Below are 21024 nucleotides of genomic sequence, written 5' to 3'. Positions count from 1 at the left end.
AGCCAGCACAAAACAGTCAAGAAAAAGAGCACAGGAAACCCCACTACAAGACAAGTAGTAGATGTGGTTTGATTTGCTCCAAAAATAATGGTCTTGAACTTCAAGAGTCAGAGGCTGTGATAAACTCTGAAGCACTCAGCTTTAGATTCCGTCCAATAGTGTTGTTGGTATTAATACTACATCAATACTACATGTTGTTGGAATCAATTCTACACTCCTTGCTATCTATATAGATACCCAGTTCCTTTTTTTCCTCATGCAAAATTATCAGCTGGTTGCTGAAATGCTATGGGATGAAAAAGCTTCAGAAGAAAAGCCAACAAAATGTGTGGCCACGAGGACAGTAGTTGGTAGTACAAAGAAGTGCCCTTGCCCAGCAGATAAGGGAAGCAGTGGACCAAGGGCAGATGGCTTTCCCCAGGGCACACCAGTTCAGTGGCTGAGAACAAGTCTGAATGTTTGCAGTTACTGCTTGCTGTGGATTAGAGCAAGAAACCAACTGTTACACAGAGAATACCCAGAAAAATCACCACCACACCTTATGGTCAGTGAAAATCAACAGAAAGGCTGACACTGAATTCACTGGCACAGGGCTACAGGCTATGACCTTCCTAGGAGATATCTGGAAGATTCTCAGCACTGAGCACAATCTGAGTGACCACAGAATACTGCCCTTAAAACCCAGGGGGCTCACAAGTCCATGTGCTGGAGAGGCCTTCAGAGAGGTGCTGGGATCTGTGCTGACAGGTTGTCTAGGGATGTGGTTGGGGCTTCATCCCTGGAAACATTCAGGCTCTGACTTGATGTGGCCCTGGGCAGCCTGCTCGAGCTGCAGGGGCTTGGACAAGATGAGCTGTGAGGGTCACTTCCAACCTGATGCAATCTGTGAAGCTGTGTACCCACCTGAGCCAAGATATGCTGGCACCTACAACTTTGCTATGGCTTTTCAATTTGATCAGTTTCGACTGAAAACAAACATCCTCTCTCTCCAGCTGTGTGTGCAAACTCAGAAATAAATACACTTACTTGGAGACATTGCTGTTGTCTCGGACTTTAACGTGACACAGGACATTAGGCAACTTCTGCAGCACCAGCACTTTGATTTGGTCCACAGAGCTGCAGAGTTTAAGGTAACCCAGGTACAAGCCTGGAGGGAGGCGCTGCTGGCTTCGTTTGTGATAGGAAAGTATGTCCTGTTTTAAGAGAAACAAAATCTTATTTTTTTATTTATTTATTCTTCCTACCCCCACCCCCATAAGCAGAAGAGTTTGAGATCAAAAAGCATCAACCGTTTTGACAGCTGACTCTCTGTTTCAAGTGTTCTCAATTCACAAAGCATTTCAGCACATCCTTAAGCATATAAATAATCTCTGGCAGGTTTGGATGCACTTGGACAACTTTTTCACTTGAAGCCACACACAAGTTCCCTGTGATCCCCACCTCATGCAGGAACTGGCTCTATAAACCTGAGATTTCACTCTTCTATACCACTGTAATATTTTAAATGGCTTAAATAACCCTCAGCTCTGCACTCCTACTGAGCATTTCAGCAGTGAGCTGGGGCAGGGAACTGCATCAGCTGACAAACAGCTCAGGAGGAGGAGGAGGCATTTTCCAGCCAGAGCAGCTCTTTGGTCCATTTTTGGTGCTACACCAAGCAGAGCTGAGCAGCACTGGGGAAAAGCTGTCACTTGGGCTGCATAAACCTGTGCTGTCACCAGAGAAATCCCTACTGAGTCCCAGCCTACATCCCTCTAAACCTGTTGTGTGTCACCTGCTGTCAACAGGGAGACCTCTGAGGTTGGTGGGTTGCCAAGCTTAATTAATGGCTGGTTTTGTTCTGAACAAATAACTTTATCACAGATAGAGCTCAGAAGGCACTAACAATGGTGGATTTACTGAAGCCAGCAGACATTTCCAAGGCTATGTATAGCAGTCCCCCTAAACTACCCTAAAAATGATGTCTGCTGCCAGCCTGAGGAATGTGTGCTTCTGCCCTGGGTGAGGATTAGACACCTGGCCTTGAGCCTTTGCTCTTGGAACCATCAAATTATCTGCCAGTGCTATGCTTGGCTCTGGCCAATGCAATTAGACCCTCATTTTCACAAGCACTTCATGAACCAAATACCCATTGGATGATTAAAGAAGTAATACAAGAAAGGGTGGGCATTAGATAGGAATGTGTAAACCATTAGGGGAACATTTTTTCCACTGAGATCTTTGTGGAAATCTGATCAGGCCTCCATTTCGTGTTGGCTAATGTAAAACTTTTGCCCAGACTGACGTCTTTCTACACCTTTAACACATTTTAATGCATGAAATCTAACATAGATCAGGTAAGTTTTATTGTCTTTTGGAAATGTTGTAAGGTCTCTGAAAGCTGGCAATGTGGATTTTGATTGCCTGTCTGTTTCCGGCCCAAAAAGCAGTCTGTGCTCCAGAAAGTGCCTCCAGCTCCAAAATGAACCACAGCAGGCTTGGTCTAGTGGAAGATGCTAGAGGAGGGACTAGGACAAGGATTTGTCTTCTAGTATTTGGAGTAATGATGCAACAGTTTTAGAGAAACTGGCTACTGACATTTTCATAGAATCCTAGAATGGCTCAGGTTGGAAGGGACCTCAGAAATCATCTGTTCCAACCTCCCCACCATGGGCAGGGTCACCTCTCAACTAGAATCAGCTGCTCAAGGCCTCATCCAACCTGGTTTTGAGCACCCCCAGGGAGGAGGCAGCCACAGCCTTCCTGGGCAGCCTATTCCAGAGTCTCACCACCCTCCTACTGAAGAAATTCTTCCTCAGATCCAGTCTGACCCTGCTCTGCCTCAGCTTCAAACCATTGCCTTTTGCTGGACACCTTCATGAAAAAAACTTTGCTGTGATCTAGGTTTAACCTGTGTCTACAATTCCATGCTTCCTGAAGGGCTGAAAACCTCATGGATTAGCTACGTCAGTTGAACTGATGATGCAAAACAACTTCTAAACTCAATCCTTACCTTGATATTTATCTGCCAGGGGAAGTTTAGATTGGAAGCATTTCTTTTCTGCAGGAGTGGTTGGGGATTGGGAGAGGCTGCCCAGGGAGGTGGTGGGGTCACCATCCCTGGTGGTGTTCAGAAAACAAATAGATGTGACAATTTTGGACATGGTCCAGTGGTTGTGGAAGTGTTGGGTAGAAGCTTGAACATGATGATCTCAGAGGTCTTTTCCAACCTTAATGATTCTATGATTCTAGGGGCATGTTATAAAGAAACTGAGGAAGGGTTCTGGTCAGTAAGGGATTCTTTAGCTCCAAGGAACTCTGAACCCCACAGAACAGATTCATTAAGTAGAGCAGTAAGGCTTTTAAACCTAGGTTTAGCATTCAGGGTTGGATGAAAAAAATCTCAGGGAGTGTAGAAACAGTAAATGTCTGCAGAGGTGCTTAAGAACATCCCAGAGAATGTTGAAGGTTTTTATATCCCCTGCTGCAGAATTCCATAGCATGGCTTCCTGAAACTGATAGAAACTACTATGCTCTGCTAGGGCTTTGAAGTAATTTCTTTAGAATCTCATGGATACTTGACATATTAAGGATCTGGTCCCAGACCTACTGGAAGTAATATAAGTCTTTGCTTTCAGTGGGAGCCTTGCCATTGATTTTATTGGGCACTGGATTTGGGCCTAAAATTCTGCAAGACTCTTCCAAAAATCAGGGCTCTGGCACAGGCTTTACAAAAGCAAATAACACACAGTAAGAGAAGCAAAGCACTACCTGAATTGTTATAAGCAAGATGTCTAGTGCTGTTGGCTCCTCTGGAGTTGAAAGGGATTTCCTCTGGCTTTGGAGTTTAGATACCTGCATCCATTTGCCGTTAAAGAAGGAATAGAGGCTCTCCACTTCTCGGATAGTGACTATCAGCATATTGCCATGCCGGTCCTTGATGGGCTCATAAAAAACTCTGCCTAGGTTGTGAGTTCCCAGCAAATTCTAGAAAACAAAGCAAATCAGAAAGTAAAAGTTATTTATCATCTAGCAGGAGAGTGACACCAGCCCTGAGTTGGGTTTGTGGACTGAGTTGTGACTCCTCTGAGGTATTTGGTTCATCAGTGTTTGGTCCAACAGTTAATGGAGACCTCCAGAAAGCCTTTTACAATCCAGTGCCTTTGGAAAAGGAGACACTGGAAAGTAATTCACTTATTTGGGCAAAATTTCCTGGTTTTGCCCAGTCATGTAAAGATAAAGGATGCAATCTTCATATCACTGTGTTGCTCCAGTGCTCTTCTTTTTGTATCAGTGCAGCCTTTCTGATTGGAAGCTAGGTGCTTATCTTAACCTCTCTATACACAAATGTCAGAGATGACACAAAATTCTTCCTCTGTCCCCACACCATTCATGATGGATAATTTCTGTCAGTGTCGTTAATTACAATCTCCATTTTTTGTCCTCTGGTTTAAAACGATTCAGATTATTTTCAGCAGTGAAAGTAAGAGGCTCTCCTATCTGTGCTGAATGTAAATAATTCTGGAGCTGAACTGCAGAGTGTGTTTGGGAAGGAGCTCAGAAGAATTTGAGGAGACAAGGACCCTTTTCCTTTTGCTTCAAATACCAAGAATGTGCTAGACAAAACCGGCAGAAACCAACGAGCTAGCTGGGCAAAGCTCTCCAGGAAAATATGTGAGGATTAAAGAAAAGTAATTTCAAAAGACTCCACATAAAATACATATTTTGGTCAAAATCCCTTTTCTCACACAGTAAGGCGTCTGCTTGTAGGTGCAAACACACTCAGGCGAGGGAGCAGCCACTGAAGAGATTCCCAGATGTCTGAAAGAAAAATGCCTAACATTTGAAATATGCTCAGTGCTGCACTGCTTCTCAGGAGATCTGCAGCAAGCTGGGCAGGGCTGGGGGCACTTCAGGAGGAAAACCTGAGTTCACAATGCAGCACATTGTGTGCTTAGGCAAGTGCTGAACATTAACTTTATGACATTGCAAACGGATAGGTTACCCCAAAATGATTTATCTGTACTTAGCAGGCAATATTTGCTTATAAACTGTGCGTTATTAGGTTGTTTGTAAGCTCCAGGTACTCAGCACGGTGCCTGCCCTTTGTGTGCCATCACTTGGCTGCTTCAGCTTCATGCTGGGCACACTGATGGTGTTTCCATAGCACTTTCCCTCTTTTTGTTGTTGTTGTTAATTCTTCTGCCTTTTCAGGTTATCTGATTCACTGGTTAGCACTGGGTGTCCTGAGTACACCTTTTCTATTAATCCCTGTGCCCACAGGTGGAACAAATCCTTGCAGGTAGATGTTGGCCTTTTGTCATATTCATCACTGCAGCGTGTGAGTGTGCCTAGGTGCACACAGACAGTTCTTTCCTGTCACTGTGCATTCTGGATGGCCTTCCAGCATGGATAGTGGGGGCACCTACAGATGTGACTGTGTGAGCAGCTCATGCTGTGAAAGCATTGTGTCTGCTCAGCTTGGCACCCCATCACTGGTGCTTTGTTTGCTTTAGCTGTCTACTGGTAACAACAGGCAAAGTTCCAGTCCCTGCTGTCTCTGTATCCACTGATCTAGTCCCTCAGCAGCTGTGTTGTCACTGATCTTTCCCATTCTGTCCTGAATTCCTGCAGAGCCAGTCTATTAACTGCCACAATAAAACCTATTCAGCTGTATGAACTTTATGGAGATCCTTCCATGGGTGGATCCCAGCAGGCCACACACCGTTAGCGGCTGGTGTGTTGGTGACAAGCTAACAGAGCAAATGTTAGGGACCATAAATTTGCCAGCAATTCAGCAGAGCACTACACCACACAGGCACATTTGCTGTATTTCTGTGCTTCAAGCTCTGCTCTGAACATCTCTGCAAGCAAATAACAGTCAAGGATCCTTGGTTGTCTCCCAGTGCAGTCCCTGAAGGCTGGCAGGGCTCTGGGAAAGGCCATCTGCACCAATGGAACCTGTGCTACCTAAGCTGAGCTAACCACACCAGAGGGAACCTTCAGAAAACACAATGAAAAGTTTCTCTCTGACAGCTCAAAGGACTGACAGGCAGCTGCTGCTTAACACAGGTGGTCCTCCAATAAAGGTGCAGCAGGCTGGCATTCCATGTGTTTGGGGGTACTTTGGGGAAATCAGGCAAGACAGGTGGTTGCCCAGGAAGGCTGCTCCCCTGTACAGTGCTTTGCCAGAAGATGTAAACCAAACCCCACATGGATGGTCTTAATAATGGCCAGGGAGTGCCTGGCTCTCCCAGCTGCTATAAACACAGCTTATTGCATCGACTGGCAATAACAGAGGGGTGGCCAAGCAATGAGCCAAGCAATATGAAGGTCTTCAGTAATTCCGTGGCTGCACCATGGATTTTTCCTGGTGACTTTGTTCAAACAAAAGGAAGAAGGAAGGGAGGCCTGGGTATACCTTTCCTGTAAGAATCCTGCTCACATCTTTTGGAAAATAGATTTTCCCCCAAGAGTATCAAAGTTATCAAAGTGTCTGCCCTCCAGCTAGAGCTTTGACCCTGTCTTGAAACCCATTCTTCACAAGCTTTACAACAAAGGTCCAAATGTTCTGCTGGAGAACATCTCATTACTATTTGCATAGCAAATAGTGGCCCAGGACAAAGAGTGATTAAGTGGCCTTTGCAGTACCACTCAGGTTGTGTCTGCAACACAGGGTGGAACAGAACCATACTGAGGGTCACTGCTGTGCCTTAACATGGTGACAGGAACAGTGTGTGCAGTGCTGCTGTCTGTGCACCACTGACTCTCTCCTGGTCTCTGGTTTTAAGGCTCTGAATAGCTCTCTGGCAGCTTCTCTGCACAATGGTACATTTCACCTTAAAAATTCTGGCAGCTCAATTAAGAACTTAATGGAAGATTCCTGCCTATTTCCCCACTGGCAATCCACAAGAGCACAGCCATCCTGTTGGTCAGACAGTGTGGTTCTGCCCCAGAAATTGTGCCTGAGCAGTTTCTAAGCCATGGGTGAATCATGAGCACTATTCTGGCAGCTTCAGCAGCCTACTTGTCCTCCTGGTCAGGGACAGAAGGTATCTCCTGCTCCAAGGTCCCATATAGCACAGGGGAGAGTTAAATTTACCCAGAGTTTAAATGCTTCATTAATATATGAATAATTAATTATGAATAGACCTTCTAAGAGGCTTTTGAGCAGCCAATATTAGGATTATAAATCCTGAATTCCCAATCTGTAAACCCAGAGGCTTATCTGTGGTCATTATTTGCTGGTTCATATCTGTTTGTTTCTTCATGTGCCACTGTTGTTTCTTTCCTTTCTTTTTGTTGCTCTTCTCTTTTACTGTGACTGCTTCCATCCAGCTGGCAGGAGAGGCTCAGTGGCTCAGCTCATTGTAGGTTGATAACACTGCTCATAAGAAGAGGCCAGTGAGGAGTGGTGAACCACAGGACAGCTGGCAGAATCATCCTTTAGTGAGTAGGAAGTCACTGAATTAGTAGCTAGAAATGTGAAAAGCAACCAACCTGTAGCTGTGCTGCTGCTGAAAGCATCTTCTGCCTGGCCTGAAGTGCTGTTGATGAGGACACAGATATAGACATGTTCTGCCTGAGCCATCTGATGTCGTCCCACATGCAGGACAACTGCAAAAACATGTCCAGTTCAGTCAGTGTTGGTTCTCAGCATTTGCAAAGACAGAAATGAAACTAAAAGCATTTTGGACTTGGAAAAATCAGTAGGTATTGGTCACTTTGAGTTGCTGTGGATGGCAGTGAGTTGTCCAGATAAACATGAAACAAATATTGACTCAGACATGGAAGTTGTTCTGTAAATCATAGAATCACAAAATGGTTTAGGTTGGGTGGGACCTCAGAGATCATCTGCTGCCCCATCATGGGCAGGGACACCTCTCAGCCAGACTCAGCTGCTCAAGGCCTCATCTAACTTGGCCTTGAGCACCCCCAGGGAGGAGGCATCCACAGCCTACCCAGGCAGCCTGTTCCAGAGTCTCACCAACCTCATATTGAAGAACTTCTTCCTCAGATTCAGTCTAACCTTGCTCTGCCTCAGCTTCAAACCATTCTCCCTTTTCCTATTGCTAGATATTCTTATGAAATGTCCCTCTGCAGCCTTCCTGTAGGATCCCTTCAGGTATCATAAGGTAGCTCTAAGGTCCCCCCAGAGTCTTCTGATCTCTAGACTGAACACTCCCAGCTCCCTCAGCCTGTCCTCACAGCAGAGATGTTCCAGCCTTGGATCATCTTTGTGGCCCTCCTGGAATGTCTCTGCTGTGAGGTGCAGCTATTTCAATTGCAGTTTGGCCTTGCGTGTAAAATTGATTTACTGTTCTTTAGGGTAAAAAATACAGTGTGAAGATATCTTAACTGATGGCATCACCATAATACTGACTTCAAAACTTCTAGGTTTTGCTTTAGGCTCCTCCTCTGAATGTTCATTCACCTTTTACAAGCAGCCATCACTTGTGTGGGGTCATACATTAAAAAGAGTTAATTGTGCCACCACCACAGAACTGACCCAGAGAAGGGCAACAAAGTTGGTGAGGGGTTTGGAACACAAGCCCTATGAGGAAAGACTGAGGGAGCTGGGTTTGCTTAGCCTGGAGAAGAGGAGACTCAGGGGTGACCTTATTACTCTCTACAACTACCTGAAGGGAGGTTGTAGACAGGTGGATGTTGGTCTCTTCTCCCAGGCACCCAGTACCAGAACAAGAGGACACAGTCTCAGGCTGCACCAGGGGAGGTTTAAGTTGGATGTTAGGAAGAAGTTCTATACAGAGAGAGTGATTGCCCATTGGAATGGGCTGCCCAGGGAGGTGGTGGAGTCGCCGTCATTGGAGGTGTTCAGGAGGAGACTTGATGGGGTGCTTGGTGCCATGGGTTAGCTGTTTGGGTGGGTTGGATTGGTTGATGGGTTGGATGCGATGATCTTGAAGGTCTCTTCCAACCTGGTTTATTCTATGTAACATTCTATGACCCCAGAAAAGTGTATTTCAAGATGAGGGAAAGGGGAAGCCCTGCACCATTTAGCTCTGTAATGACATTATTGCACATCTTCAGAACCCTGAGCTGGGGCCTAGGCATTGCTAGCAACAAACTGTGGAGACAATGCATGAAACGAGGCTGCTGTTACCTTTGTGAACCACAGGAAATCCTGCATGACCGAACTGCTGTGCGAGTCATCAATTTCCACAATTGGGATTTGATCTTCATTGGTGACTAACAAATTGTCTTTGTAAAAAAATATAACAGATAAGTAGAGTCCCCTAAAGAGAGAAGGAAACATTGTCAAACACCTTTCATGTCTGTTCACATCCATGCCAAATCTGACTGAGCCTACCACGGATTTTAGATTCTGAGGAGACAAACGGAATCATCTGGACTTATGTTCTGTCACAGGGATCATGCAGCCTCAGCCAGTAAATTCTGGAAGATGTTTGGGCAGCTTATCACTTTAGATGATGTGAGACTACAGGAATCTAAGGAGTATGAATGTGTGCAAGCCACTGACATCAGCTTTAGCCATAACTTTGGCAGGGTAAACAGTGTACAATGGAGGCTTTATGCACTTTGGAAATCAGAAATTTGACTACAACTTTTTATCACTAATGGGCTTAGTTCTGCCCCCCAGATTTACTCTTGCTACAGAGTAAACCTGAAGAAACTCAGCTGAAATCAGGTGGGTTATTATGGATTTACATTAGTGTAATTGAGTGGAACTTGGCCAGCATATCTGCAAAACTGTTTATAGAGATTATTCCTTTCAATATTTACCCTTGCAATTAGTTACATACGTTAAGTAGTTGCCTTAGGGAATTCAAAGGCTCTGGAGAGTTCTCCTGAAAGAATCAAACTCTTACCAAAATGCAAAGAAGAAAAAGCCAACTGGCAGTGAAAGAAGAAATAATCCAACAGCTTGCATTTGCTAAAAGAAATGACCAAGGCTTGAGGGTTGTTTGGGTGGCACTGGGTTGCAAACCCAGCTACAGATGTTAGAGAACTCTAGATGTGTTTCTTGCTGCCAGCAGGCTGTTAAGCCATGTTATCTGAGCTCTGCATTTCATCCTGTGAATGAAATAAACACTACACTTTCATTACTGAGCAGAAACGGAGGCAGGGCTTCCAAAGCATCTCAGTAACTGCACTTTGTGTTTGCACAGAATCTTTTACTCTGCTGTGTTTCAGCTCCATTCCCAACAGTAATCACAAGAAGATTCTGTTCATCTCAGCAAGAGCTGGAGCATTATTTTCCTATCAGCTGCACCAGCCCTGCACCTATGTGATTTTATCAAGTCCTAATGGATTGCTGGCTCGTTGGTGGTGGAATCATCACCCACATTTCTGAGGTGCTTCTCATTGCTACATTCGAGCAGCAGCTGCCAGCTAAACCTCAGAAGGTTTGGGAGATAAAATGCGTGACAAACCGTTTCAGAGTCTTCACAAACTTGTTTGATGAGTGGAAAAGGTGCTTCAGGCTTCTGGAAACTGATTGTTTGCGACCAGCATTCTGTAATTTCGAGCTTTCTAGAAGGAAAAAGAAAAGGCAAACCAATCCCAGCACTTAAATTTCAGTTAGTATCTCATAAAGAACCTTTTGTCTCTTGAAGCACAATACTAAATTCAGCCGGTGCCCACTAATTGCCTTTCAAAAGACAACATTTAGAAACATGCTCCAAGACAGCCTTTTGCTTGTGTTTTCATTATCTTAGTGATAAGCAGCAGCAAACCATTTCCACACTTGCAGCAAACTCAGACATGGTGAAAATAATTTGCTCCTAAGCAAAAGATAGCTTGAACCTGTTCAGAATGACAGGGGTTTTGAAAGTGGTCTCATAAATCCAGGAAGGCGTTTGTCCCATCAGTCAACATTTTAGGTGTTGTAATGCCTCAGTTTCTGTCCACATATAGCTTTAGCTTCTGAACTGAATAACTGGTTCATCCCTAACTTCACAGCATCCCCAATCTGAGCCAAAGGCTTTAAGGAAACAACGAAACTGACCCTGGTCTCCCTCTGCATCACACTAAATTAATCTGCTTTTGTTTGGAGGTTTTTTTCACTTAGCACAGCAATTGCCACTCTCCTGTTTTGCTTCAGATCTTTCACACTTACATTTGGAGTCCAAGGATAATACAGTGACCTCAGAGATCATCTACTCCAGCCTCCCCACCATGGGCATGGATACCTCTCAACTAGACTTGGATGCTCAAGGCCTCCTCCAACCTGGCCTTTGACCCATTTCACGTCAAAACTGTTGTGTGCCTGCAAAGGTCTCTGCAGCAGTTCTCTCAATAAGAGAATTTGATACATTCAAATATCTACCTAATAATCCATGGGGGGAAAGGTGGTTTTCTTATACTCTGTACCCTTTTTCACTGGAATGAATTTGACTTCCTGACTTCCCTTCTCTTGTGCATGGCCTGAGTTTTCTTGGAAGCCACTTCTGGAACTGAAAGTGGCTCTGAGACAGCTGTGTCCACCTGGAAGCAGGTTTTAGCGACTGTGCCCCAGGGTGACAGGCAGGACTAGGCAGGACTGTACAGCCTAGAGTGTGTGGCATTTAAAAGGAACAGGCCCTGTAAAGCTGGGTTTTGCACATTGTCTTTTGTGAAGTCCCTCTCCTGTTTAATGCTGTTGCAAGAGGAACAGCAGGAACATTTAGTTAAAAAAAAAAAAAGAAAGAATTAATGAATTCTTCAGCTCTTTGCTGTGATCTGAAAGCAAAGACAAAAAGAAAGATGTAACTGGGAAGCTACATCTCAGCTTTCCAGGATCTGTTTATTTGCAGGGAGCATGGACACCCATCCAGACTGTCAAACAGTTTGAGGGACACCCTTCTCCAGTGGGGGAAAAAAAAATAAGACTCATGAAAAACGCCTTGCTGAAAGCTGCTCATCAGTCTGCTTAGGTGTTTTCAGACCAACACTTATCCCACTCACCTCCAGAGCAGAGTGGGAGGTGTCTGCCTGTGTCTCCCCAGTGAGTTCTAGGTTTGAACATTTAAAGCACATCTAAATTTGCTATTGTCAAACCCCATCTGTGGAGGCACTCGTGGCAGCTTTAAGTGACGAATAAATTTGCACGTCGCAAGCCAGAGGAAGAAGACACATTGTTAGCAATAATTACCACCCTGCTGAAAAGCAAGTACAAAGGGAACAAGGTTCTATTGGGGCTGAAATCATACAAATCAGATGCATGAGAATTATTAGATCATCAAATCCATTGTCTTGGCAGTGCAAACTTGTTCTCCGCGTCATATTCTCCGGTGCGCTGTTCAGTTTGGTTTTAACAGACTCATCAAATCCATGATTGCTCCTTCGAGGCAACTGATCTGGGCTTTGCTTTTCCTTCTTTTCCTTTAAAAAAAAATTATAATAATTCCTTCCTTGCCCCCTCCCCCCCTTTCCTATCCATATCTCCTCAGATCATTTTTATGTCACTGTCAACCTTCTTTTCAGTGGACCGCAGTAATATAAACCAAATGCTGCAGGAAAGCTCCTGCCTTATTCTTTCTTCCTCCCAAGGTTAAGACCAATTTAGGAATATAAATTTCATTCTAATTATGCAGTTTTTATTTTCTGCTGTATTAAGGATGGGAGGGAATGGAGGAGGAAATTGCTGAAGGCAGAGCAACATAATTCTGTATAAAACACCCAGAGACTGCAGCAGTAAAGTAAGAGGGCACATTACAAGTGAGATGTATGTTGCTGGGCTGCTCAGTGGTTTGGGTCTACTCCACAGCTTGGCAGAAGCCAACAGCAAAAGAAATAATGGAAAACTAGCTGGAGACTGCAAACTCTCCTGCATTGCTGTTTGCCTTTGTTTTACAGTGCAGTGTGTCTAGAAGCCAAATCCATGGAGCTGAGATGAGAGGATAATTTGGACCTACAGGAAATGGAGTATTGTCTGTTATTTAATTAGCTAATAAATATCACAGAGCAACCTTTACAGAAAAGCAGCAGTAGCAGCAAAATAAGTTTGTATTAATAAATGATACAGCAGCAGAGCTGTGAGCCCTTCTAATAGGAGCTCTGGAGTGAACAAATGGAGAATTTTCCATGATGAGCTTGAGATCAGAAGCATTCAAACCTGGGCTGAAACAGGCAATTAACTACAAAGGTGTCTGCAACAGCAGCAGGCTTGCTCTTCTCAGGTGAGATAGAGAAATGTGTCTCTGCAGTTCACTTAAATGTAACACACACTTAAAAACAGCCTGAGAGGGCTGTGTAAGGGTAAGAGGAAAGCTGCATCTGTGGTCTCTGCTCTAGAGGAATGTCTGTTATGCCCTGCTGCTTCTCTGGGCAAGAGATCATCTGGAATGCTTTGTCCTAGACAAGAGGGTGCCTCTCCTCAAGTGGGGCAGATGTGAAGTCCATGGAATTACCTCAGTGCCACACTGTCTGAGATCTTAGCCCCACAAATCAGCAGCCTGTGGAAGAGCTCAATTATCATTTAGGGTGACCCTCAAGAAGGAAGCAAATTAGCACAACATGAGCTAGATTCCACTGGAATCCTGGTGGAGGGCATCAGATGGGCTTTAGAGTTTTCACTAATTGGGTAACCTTATGCAAATGCATCAAATAGCTAAATAGATTAATTCCAACTCAATTTAAAACTGCACATTTTTAGCAGTGACACTGGGATAATGTGCACAGAGACAGAATTCCAGGCAGAAATTAAGGCCTAAAGTGCTGGTCAGATGCTTGAGACCACAATGGATTCTGTATTGCCTCACCTCAAGATAGGATGCCCCTCAGAAGAAGATGGTGTACCTCCTGCAGAAGCTGCTGGCATGGCAGTCATATTTCTGGGTGGGGTATTTAGGCTTACAAAGCCAGGCTCGACAGCTGAAATTGGAATTTCTTTAATGCTCTCCCTGACCTTCTCAGCCTGTGGCTTGCTCCCCAAGCCTGCTTTTTGTTTACCCTCAAAAATAATGATCAATCAGAAGGGTTTTAAACACCCTGTGGAATCAGAGATCCTTCTCTTTGCTGAATGCAATAAACCCATGCTCTCTGCTTGTGAATCAAATTACAATTAAAACATTTATTTCACCTCAGGCTTGTCTGGTAAAGTACATTGCAATCAAATTTCAGAAAGAAGATATCTGGTAAGCATGTTATGGAGAAGTTGGGTTCTTAATGAAGCATCATACAATTGCTTAATCCACTCAGAGTTGTTTAGAAGGAATGATCTACCAGAAGCCAAAAAAAAACCCCAAACAAACTTAAAAAATACATTTGAAGTGTTGCCAGGACATCCAGTTGTAGTAACTCACTTATGATAGTCTGTAGCATGGTATTATGAAGACAAATGGCTGCCTGTTGTTTGTAATCATCAGGGTTTTCCAGAAGATTAAACATATGAAAGCAAAGCTTCCTAAGTAATTCCCTTGGAGATTTCATCATATCACAGAGCAGGTTCAAAAGCAACAGCTGATCTAATTCCAAAAGCTCTTAAACTCACTGTACATTCCAGTGTATTCTTCCTGGTATTTTTGTAGCTTGTTTTCTTCAGCCCCTGCAATGCAAAGCCCAGGGCCAAAGGCAGGCTGCAGTGCAAAGCCTCAATGAATAGCCTTGGACAAGAGCTCTGCCTGGAATCTGGGCAATCCTACCCGCCCAGGTCCTGCTGGAGCACCAGCACACAGCCTTGCTCTTCTAGCTGCTCTGCATTCTGAGGCTTTTACCTAAGTTATCCAAGTCATCTCAGATTGATTGCCCTCAGTTTTTCACTCCTCCTCCCCTCCCTCAGCCAGCCTGAGTGGCAGGAGCGTGATGCCCCACAGGGGAGTCACCTAGTGACAGGCCAAGGTGCCAGTACCCTGGTTCTGAGCCCTGTCTGTCTTCACCTGGCTTTAGATCATGCAGAGCTGATCCTGTTCTCATTTATAAACCACAGCAGAGCAGTGCTTGTGAGCAGAGCCCAGGGTGCTCTACAAACAGTGTCCAGTGACTTGCTGATGTTTCTCAGACGGGGAAGAAGACAGAGGTTCCAGTTTAATGTACAGTCAGAGGGGAGTGTGGACAAGAGAAGCAAAGTAAAGAATGGATCAGCGCCTGGGCAGGTCCTCAGCTCTCCTGCATGCTGATTTCCATGCTGACTTCTGTCCATGTCAATCCAATCACGCTAATTTACATTCAGGAGCTAGCTCAGGCCTCCGTATTGTATGAAGTGAATGTCATTGTTTGGGTTTTTCAGTCCTCTCCAGCAGCTTATCTCAGATCCTTGACCAAACTCAGATTTCACTGAGGCTGAGAAATACCAGAATCCAATTTCAGAGTCACAGTGAAGCCATAATTCTTATTTCTTCTGCAAACTTTTGGTCTTGATTCTTCACCAAATTATGAAGATATAAGGGGTTGCCATGAGCCATGTATTTAGGGCAAGTTCCAAGGGCTCTGCTATTATGTTACAGCCCTGGTTTATCCCAAATCCAGCCCTGTGTAATGCTGGCATTACAAGCAATTAGGAGATTTTGACTTGGTGCTGCTGACTCCACTGTGCAGAACTGCCACATGTAAGGTCCCAGGGATGCAAGAAAATATTCTGAGTGAAACAGATTTTCTGTGTTGTTATTTGTTATGTAAGGAGAAGTAGCTAGGAAGTGACAGCAAAGGTGTCTGTAATGTGCTTTGAGGCTGGGGCTGATTTCTGGAGCAGTAGAATTTTGCAAGAAGCAGGCAGTGGTGTCGGATTCTCCAAAGGAAGGATTTTCTGCACGTTGTTCTGGTTGAACTGCTTCTGTTCTGGGCTGCAGTGGCAGCACAACAATTCATGCTAAGAATATTTTCAGATGTTCCATCACTTACTCCCTGTTGACTGGGAAGGTGGCCTGCAAGACCCGAGAGCTGCCCTAACTTCAGAAAGGAAAAACTGTGCTGTGGAGAAAAGGCTTCAACAGCATGAAAAAAAGGGATGGAAGAGACAGAACACATCAGCTGTATTTTCAGTACCAAGACCACCTGCAAGTGATAATCCTGGTATGAATTTTAATTAGAAAAACAACATTTCCCTGCAATCTCTCCCTTCCCTTTCCAAGAAACAGCCAAAGAGTTGAAGTTGCTATGGCTACAGAAGGCTGTGGCAGACTGTGGATCATCCTGATCGTGACATATTTGCACGTAAAGAACAAAGGCTGCATCTCTCCCTTTCAGCCAGCTGAGTTCAGCCCTAGGTATTGCTATGACTGAAAATCAACTGTTGCAGCTTGGCATAACAGTCACACCAGGTGAAGAAAAATGCAAACTTCATGGTCGTTCAGCTGCTCAGTTTAAAGTGAGTTCCTTTGCAATGAAGCATTATTCCAGTTAGAAGTTTAGTCTAAGAAAATAAATAGCACTTTTCAACAAGCCATATAGAAGGGGAGTTTTTATATATGCTTTAAAAAGAATGCCAAGCTGTTGCCTTGGCTCTTGAGCTATTAAAGGCACAGTCTGTTTCTCATGAATGAAGAGCAAAGAGCTGGCTGAGATTCGAATACTCTCCTAGTTTTGGTCCATTCCATTTGAAAACACAGCAAGCTTATCTTCTCTCTGCAAGGAGTTTTCATTACGGATTGGCATCGCATCCACTAGAGTACTTAGTGTCTTCCATTTGGAGGCAGCCAAGTCCCCTCTTCTGATCCAAACCAGTTGTTAACTCTCTTTAGATGAAAAACAAAACAAAAGAGGGATTCTTGAAACATTTCAGTGGAATCCTGTGTGAAACTAACTTGTAGGCAACCACAAATCCGTAGGTGCGCAGAGGCAGAAAGGGTGTGTCTGTGCTGCCTGCCTTCGAGCTTCCAAGTGTTTTCATCCAGCTAATTTCAAGGGTTAAGAGCAAGATAGTGCACTAAAGTGATTCCAGATGGGCCAATATTAATATCTTTTTTTTTTTTTTTTTTCCCCCTGATGAATGAGAAGGTATGACCTAGTTAGAAACCTGCTAAAATTACAGGCGCCACAGAGGCTTCGGCTGGTGCCCTACCACACAGCTCCTCTGCCTTACCTCTGCAATTATAATGCTGATGAGCTGCTCGAACCTGCTGAAGGAGGCGTTCCAGGGCCTCAGTGTGTCCCCTGTGCCGAGGTTCTCTTCCACTGCAGTCTTTCCAGTCTGTTGAACAAAGGAAATAAACAGAAATGGAACACAAAGGTGCAGTACAAGGGTTTAAAAATGTTTTCTTGCCTGTGACACTTCTGGGCTTTAGAGGAGTTTTACATCTGAGTTGTTTCTGCATCTGTCTGCTGCTGCTTTACCTTGTGCCAGCTAATTAATCATAATGATTATTAACCAAGAACTCACAATCAGCTCCTAGAAACTCCTGTGGTGCCTAACTAGACAATGGTTATTTCTCTCCACAGGTAGATAAAGGGCCAGAGCTGCTCCAGCCTACGCTCACTGCATTGGGACTTCACCAGGGTCCTGCTGCTGCTTTTGCCTTTTGCTGGGACACCAGGAGCCTGGTCCTCTGTTAGCCAGAAAACCCACTGCAAAGCAGAGAGTGAGCATTTCTTCCATCCAGAGCTAGCTCTGTAGCCAGAGAAACATGCTCTGAGCAAAACCCCTTCTGAAAACCTGCTCCCAGCAGAGGCCTGACAGTTGCTGGTGGTTCCTGCCCTGGAGCCCAGGCTCTGCTCAGCACTGCTCTCCTGAGGCAAGAAGCTGAGCTGAGCTTTCTGTCTGTTCCACCTACTTTCAACCTACAAAAGACTTTGCTTTCCCTCCTTTGCTTTGTTTTCCCTCCTTTGCTGTAGCTACAATCTCAATCTTGATTTTGAGAAACAATCTCTTCACAGATAGGGGAATGAGCCAGTGTCTATCAGAAAGGAGCTTTGTAATTCCAGACTTGGCTATTTCCATCCTTCCAGTATAATGAGAAAAAAGTCTTGCACCAGTTTCCTGACTCAAAGTAGCAGTGGATCAAGGTATTAAGAGATCTGTCTGCAAGGGAAACATGCTTCCATCTTGCTGGCTTAGAGGCCATGAATGTGTTCACAGCCACCAACAAACAGTTTGCTCTCTCACTAAATATACAGATCTGGTTTCTATGGAAGTTTGGAGTCAAGCATTCCTTCCAGTGGGCTCACTGTGCCAGGGATTATAAATATGGGTTTGCTGCCATTTAGTGCAGCAGCTAGAGTAAGCTCCATGAAAGGGTGGAAAGAGGAGACATTTGCTGTTCTGATAGCCTGTGGGCAGTTGTGACAGCTGCATGTGGCTGTCCTGCACATTGTGTGATGCTGCAGAGATCAAGGGCCAGTTGCACTTAAGAGCTTGGTGTGGGGAGTCCAGGTTTTAGATCTCCTGGGAGCAGCCAAGAGGAGCCAACTGGAACTCACCAATCTCAAAGTGCTTTGGTGTCAACAAGCTGGTAGAGTTTCAAACAACCTCATGATTCCTCTATCTTAGTGGCTTCCAAAGTTTCTGAGCCTTTAGATTGCTGACTAGCATAAAAATGACATAGAAACCAGACATGGATGGACAGCTCCCCTCACTGTCCACCACACACCTGCTAATGAAGCCTAGAAATGTTTCTCTCCACCACGATATCACAGACCAGCTGCACAGCACTGGCCACCACTATCCAGGCTGCTGCTGTATGTGTGTGAGAGAAGCAGGAGGATAGCAACAAGCACTCACTGCCATGCTACATGGATGCATCTCCAAGGATGTCACTAATATTTGATGCTCTGGGATTGGAAGGGATCAGGATTAAACCCTGAAGCTTTCATTTCATTCTGGCTGAAGTCAGAGACAACTTTGTAGTGTATTAATGCATTCAAATTAAATTTTTAGCTTAGGGCCATAGTTTGGTGTAATTTCAGATCGCTGCCTTCTTGCCAAGCACCAATCTGCTGGTTCTCAAAGGCAGTGGTGAAGGCAGTCATAAGGATAAAGAAGGTCTGACCCCCAGTAACTGCAGTGGTAAATGGCATCTTAGCTTAGATCTGGTTTTTTTCTAGGGTGAACAAGAGGAAAATTGAAGGAAAATAGACAATGATGCTGCAAAATCCTCATGCATCCAATCCTCTCCATTGAGAGCAGGGACAGCTTAATTTATTTTCTCTCATTAGCAAGCAAGTTTATTAAATTGCTACATCAGCCTAATAAAAACAAGTGCTAATGCAATAAAGTGCAAAGTCTCACTTCACTGCCTTAATCAATACAAGGGAGGCTGCAATATGCTGAGCCAGTCTGACAGTGAACAGTAAACCTGCAAAGGAACTAGCAGCACTATGTGATTATAATAGATTAAGAGTTACGCATGAGAAATCACAGTTCCAATGGAGTATGAGAAAACCTATTATGGGTTTGGAGAGGAAGAAAGGCTTTTGGACATGTCTGGAACATTCCAGTGCTGGTGGACTAGATCTCATCAACTTGTGTTGATTACCCTAAGGTAATCTACATACAGGATGTTATCAGCATGGTCCAGTGAGTGGGATCTATAATGCTACAAGGCAGAATAAAATCATTCCTAGAAGAGGTGGTAATTAAATCATGAATTCCAGAATATTTGTCTTTTTCTGTTCTTGGAAGGGGGAGTTCTTAGAAAGCACCATCACTCATCAGACTGGGAGAGCAGACAAACACAACCTACTTGAAGGAGAAGCATACTCAGGAGTAGATTTGCGTGGAGGTCCCCATCCTCTCATGTTGTATGCTGAAACGTGGACATAATACCTCTGGCCCTGCCAAGAGAAGGAGCTGTTAATTTAGTTGTTGGTCATCAGAGTTGGGACTCGGCTTCCCAGGAGCTTTTGCTCTGCACCGAGAGTGTCTTGTGATCCAGAAACCAGCAGCTTTCACTCCGGCCTTTTCTGATCTCCCCTAAGCATGACAACTTATGAAACACTTCATGCTCTCTGTCTGTTCCTTTGTGACTTTGAGACTATGGATAGCAGACATGTTATGGTTAACAGCTGGAACTTGCTGCTAGAAGGAAGGCACTCTGCAGTTATTACCAAGTAACTGCAAATCATCAATGTCTGCCAGGGGTGGCAGAGGACACCGAGATCCACACGAGTCACTTGGCACTCACCGTTCTGAGCCCCGTGATGGTGCACCTCAAAGACTGAAGATTATCCATAATTATTTCACCAGCCAAAGGAGAAAAGTCTTCTGAGGAGCTCCATTCCACTATGAAACAAACATCAGGAGAAAAAACCAAATCAGATTCCAGTCCAAGAAGAGGAATCAAAGCACTTGAATCACTCACAGGTTAACTTTTCTTCTAGCAGTTCCCCATTCCATGTGGATACTAAAAGTCATGTTTAACAATAATGCTTCCCAAAACTTCACACAGGAATTAAATTCTGTGTATGGAAAAGGAAAATATTGGTCAAAAGCTTTTTAGCAAAGAATACTTAAAAATACCCTGCAAAACACATTACATTCAGTCAACATTTGCCCTCATTTAAACAGTTTCCTTTTAAAGAAAGAGAAGCAGTGGAGAAGAGTAGGCAGAAGAGTTGGACCTGCTAAAGCCATTTGGCAGTTTATGTACCCAAAGCAATGAAAAGTGCTGCTTTGCAGTTGGATCTGCATAGGTGGGCCTGGGCAGAGAGTCCTTTTGGCTCCACAAAACTCTCATCACTGAGCCTTGGCTAATTTGTACAGCAATATCCTCCTTGGACTAGAGCTGACTCTCACTAGAGTCTCTTCACTGGCTTCAGTGGGTTCTGGCTCTCTTGTCCAAGCCTGATGTTGCTGTGGTCACTGAAACTGGAGAGCTCCATAAGGAGCTGTGTCCACTTCTGAAGTGATTGAAGTGGTGCTGGGCTGGCACGTCCCTCCTAACCCATTCTGCAGCCTACATTGCCATGGGCACCTTCGCTGCCATCCCCATGTACAGACAACTCCAGTTCCTGCTTGAGGGGCTATGGATTGAGCAGTCCTGCAGTCAGAACTTTTCCTCAGTGCTTGCAAAAATGCATGGCTGTGTAAAACAGCAGCAAACAGGCCCTGAAAACTGCTGCAAAAAAAAGACACAAGTGGGGAACTGATGGCTGCAGGTAGGAAACCAGCCTCGGTAGGAAACCAGCCTCAGTAGGAAACCAGCCTCTTTT

The 21024-nt window shown here is 44.5% G+C and overlaps 1 protein-coding gene across 1 annotated transcript in view; it reads right to left on the bottom strand.

Moving 5' to 3' along the window:
• ANKFN1 (ankyrin repeat and fibronectin type III domain containing 1) overlaps positions 1–21024 on the bottom strand; it is a 60153-nt gene that overhangs the window by 12342 nt on the left and 26787 nt on the right. The window contains exons 6-13 of the mRNA XM_068151693.1: positions 19998–20095; positions 19557–19647; positions 16961–17068; positions 10395–10494; positions 9104–9236; positions 7480–7596; positions 3751–3966; positions 1027–1193 (exon numbers count right to left, since the gene is read on the bottom strand). Coding sequence (XP_068007794.1) covers positions 1027–1193; positions 3751–3966; positions 7480–7596; positions 9104–9236; positions 10395–10494; positions 16961–17068; positions 19557–19647; positions 19998–20095 — 1030 coding nt within the window. The remainder of the gene's footprint in view (positions 1–1026; positions 1194–3750; positions 3967–7479; positions 7597–9103; positions 9237–10394; positions 10495–16960; positions 17069–19556; positions 19648–19997; positions 20096–21024) is intronic.

The sequence above is a fragment of the Melanerpes formicivorus genome, unplaced genomic scaffold, assembly GCF_026170545.1.
Source record: "Melanerpes formicivorus ecotype bairdi unplaced genomic scaffold, bMelFor1.0.p_v2 SCAF_21, whole genome shotgun sequence".
Lineage (NCBI taxonomy): Eukaryota > Metazoa > Chordata > Aves > Piciformes > Picidae > Melanerpes > Melanerpes formicivorus.
Note: the sequence above shows the minus strand (reverse complement) of the source record. Positions and strands in the feature narration are given on the sequence as shown.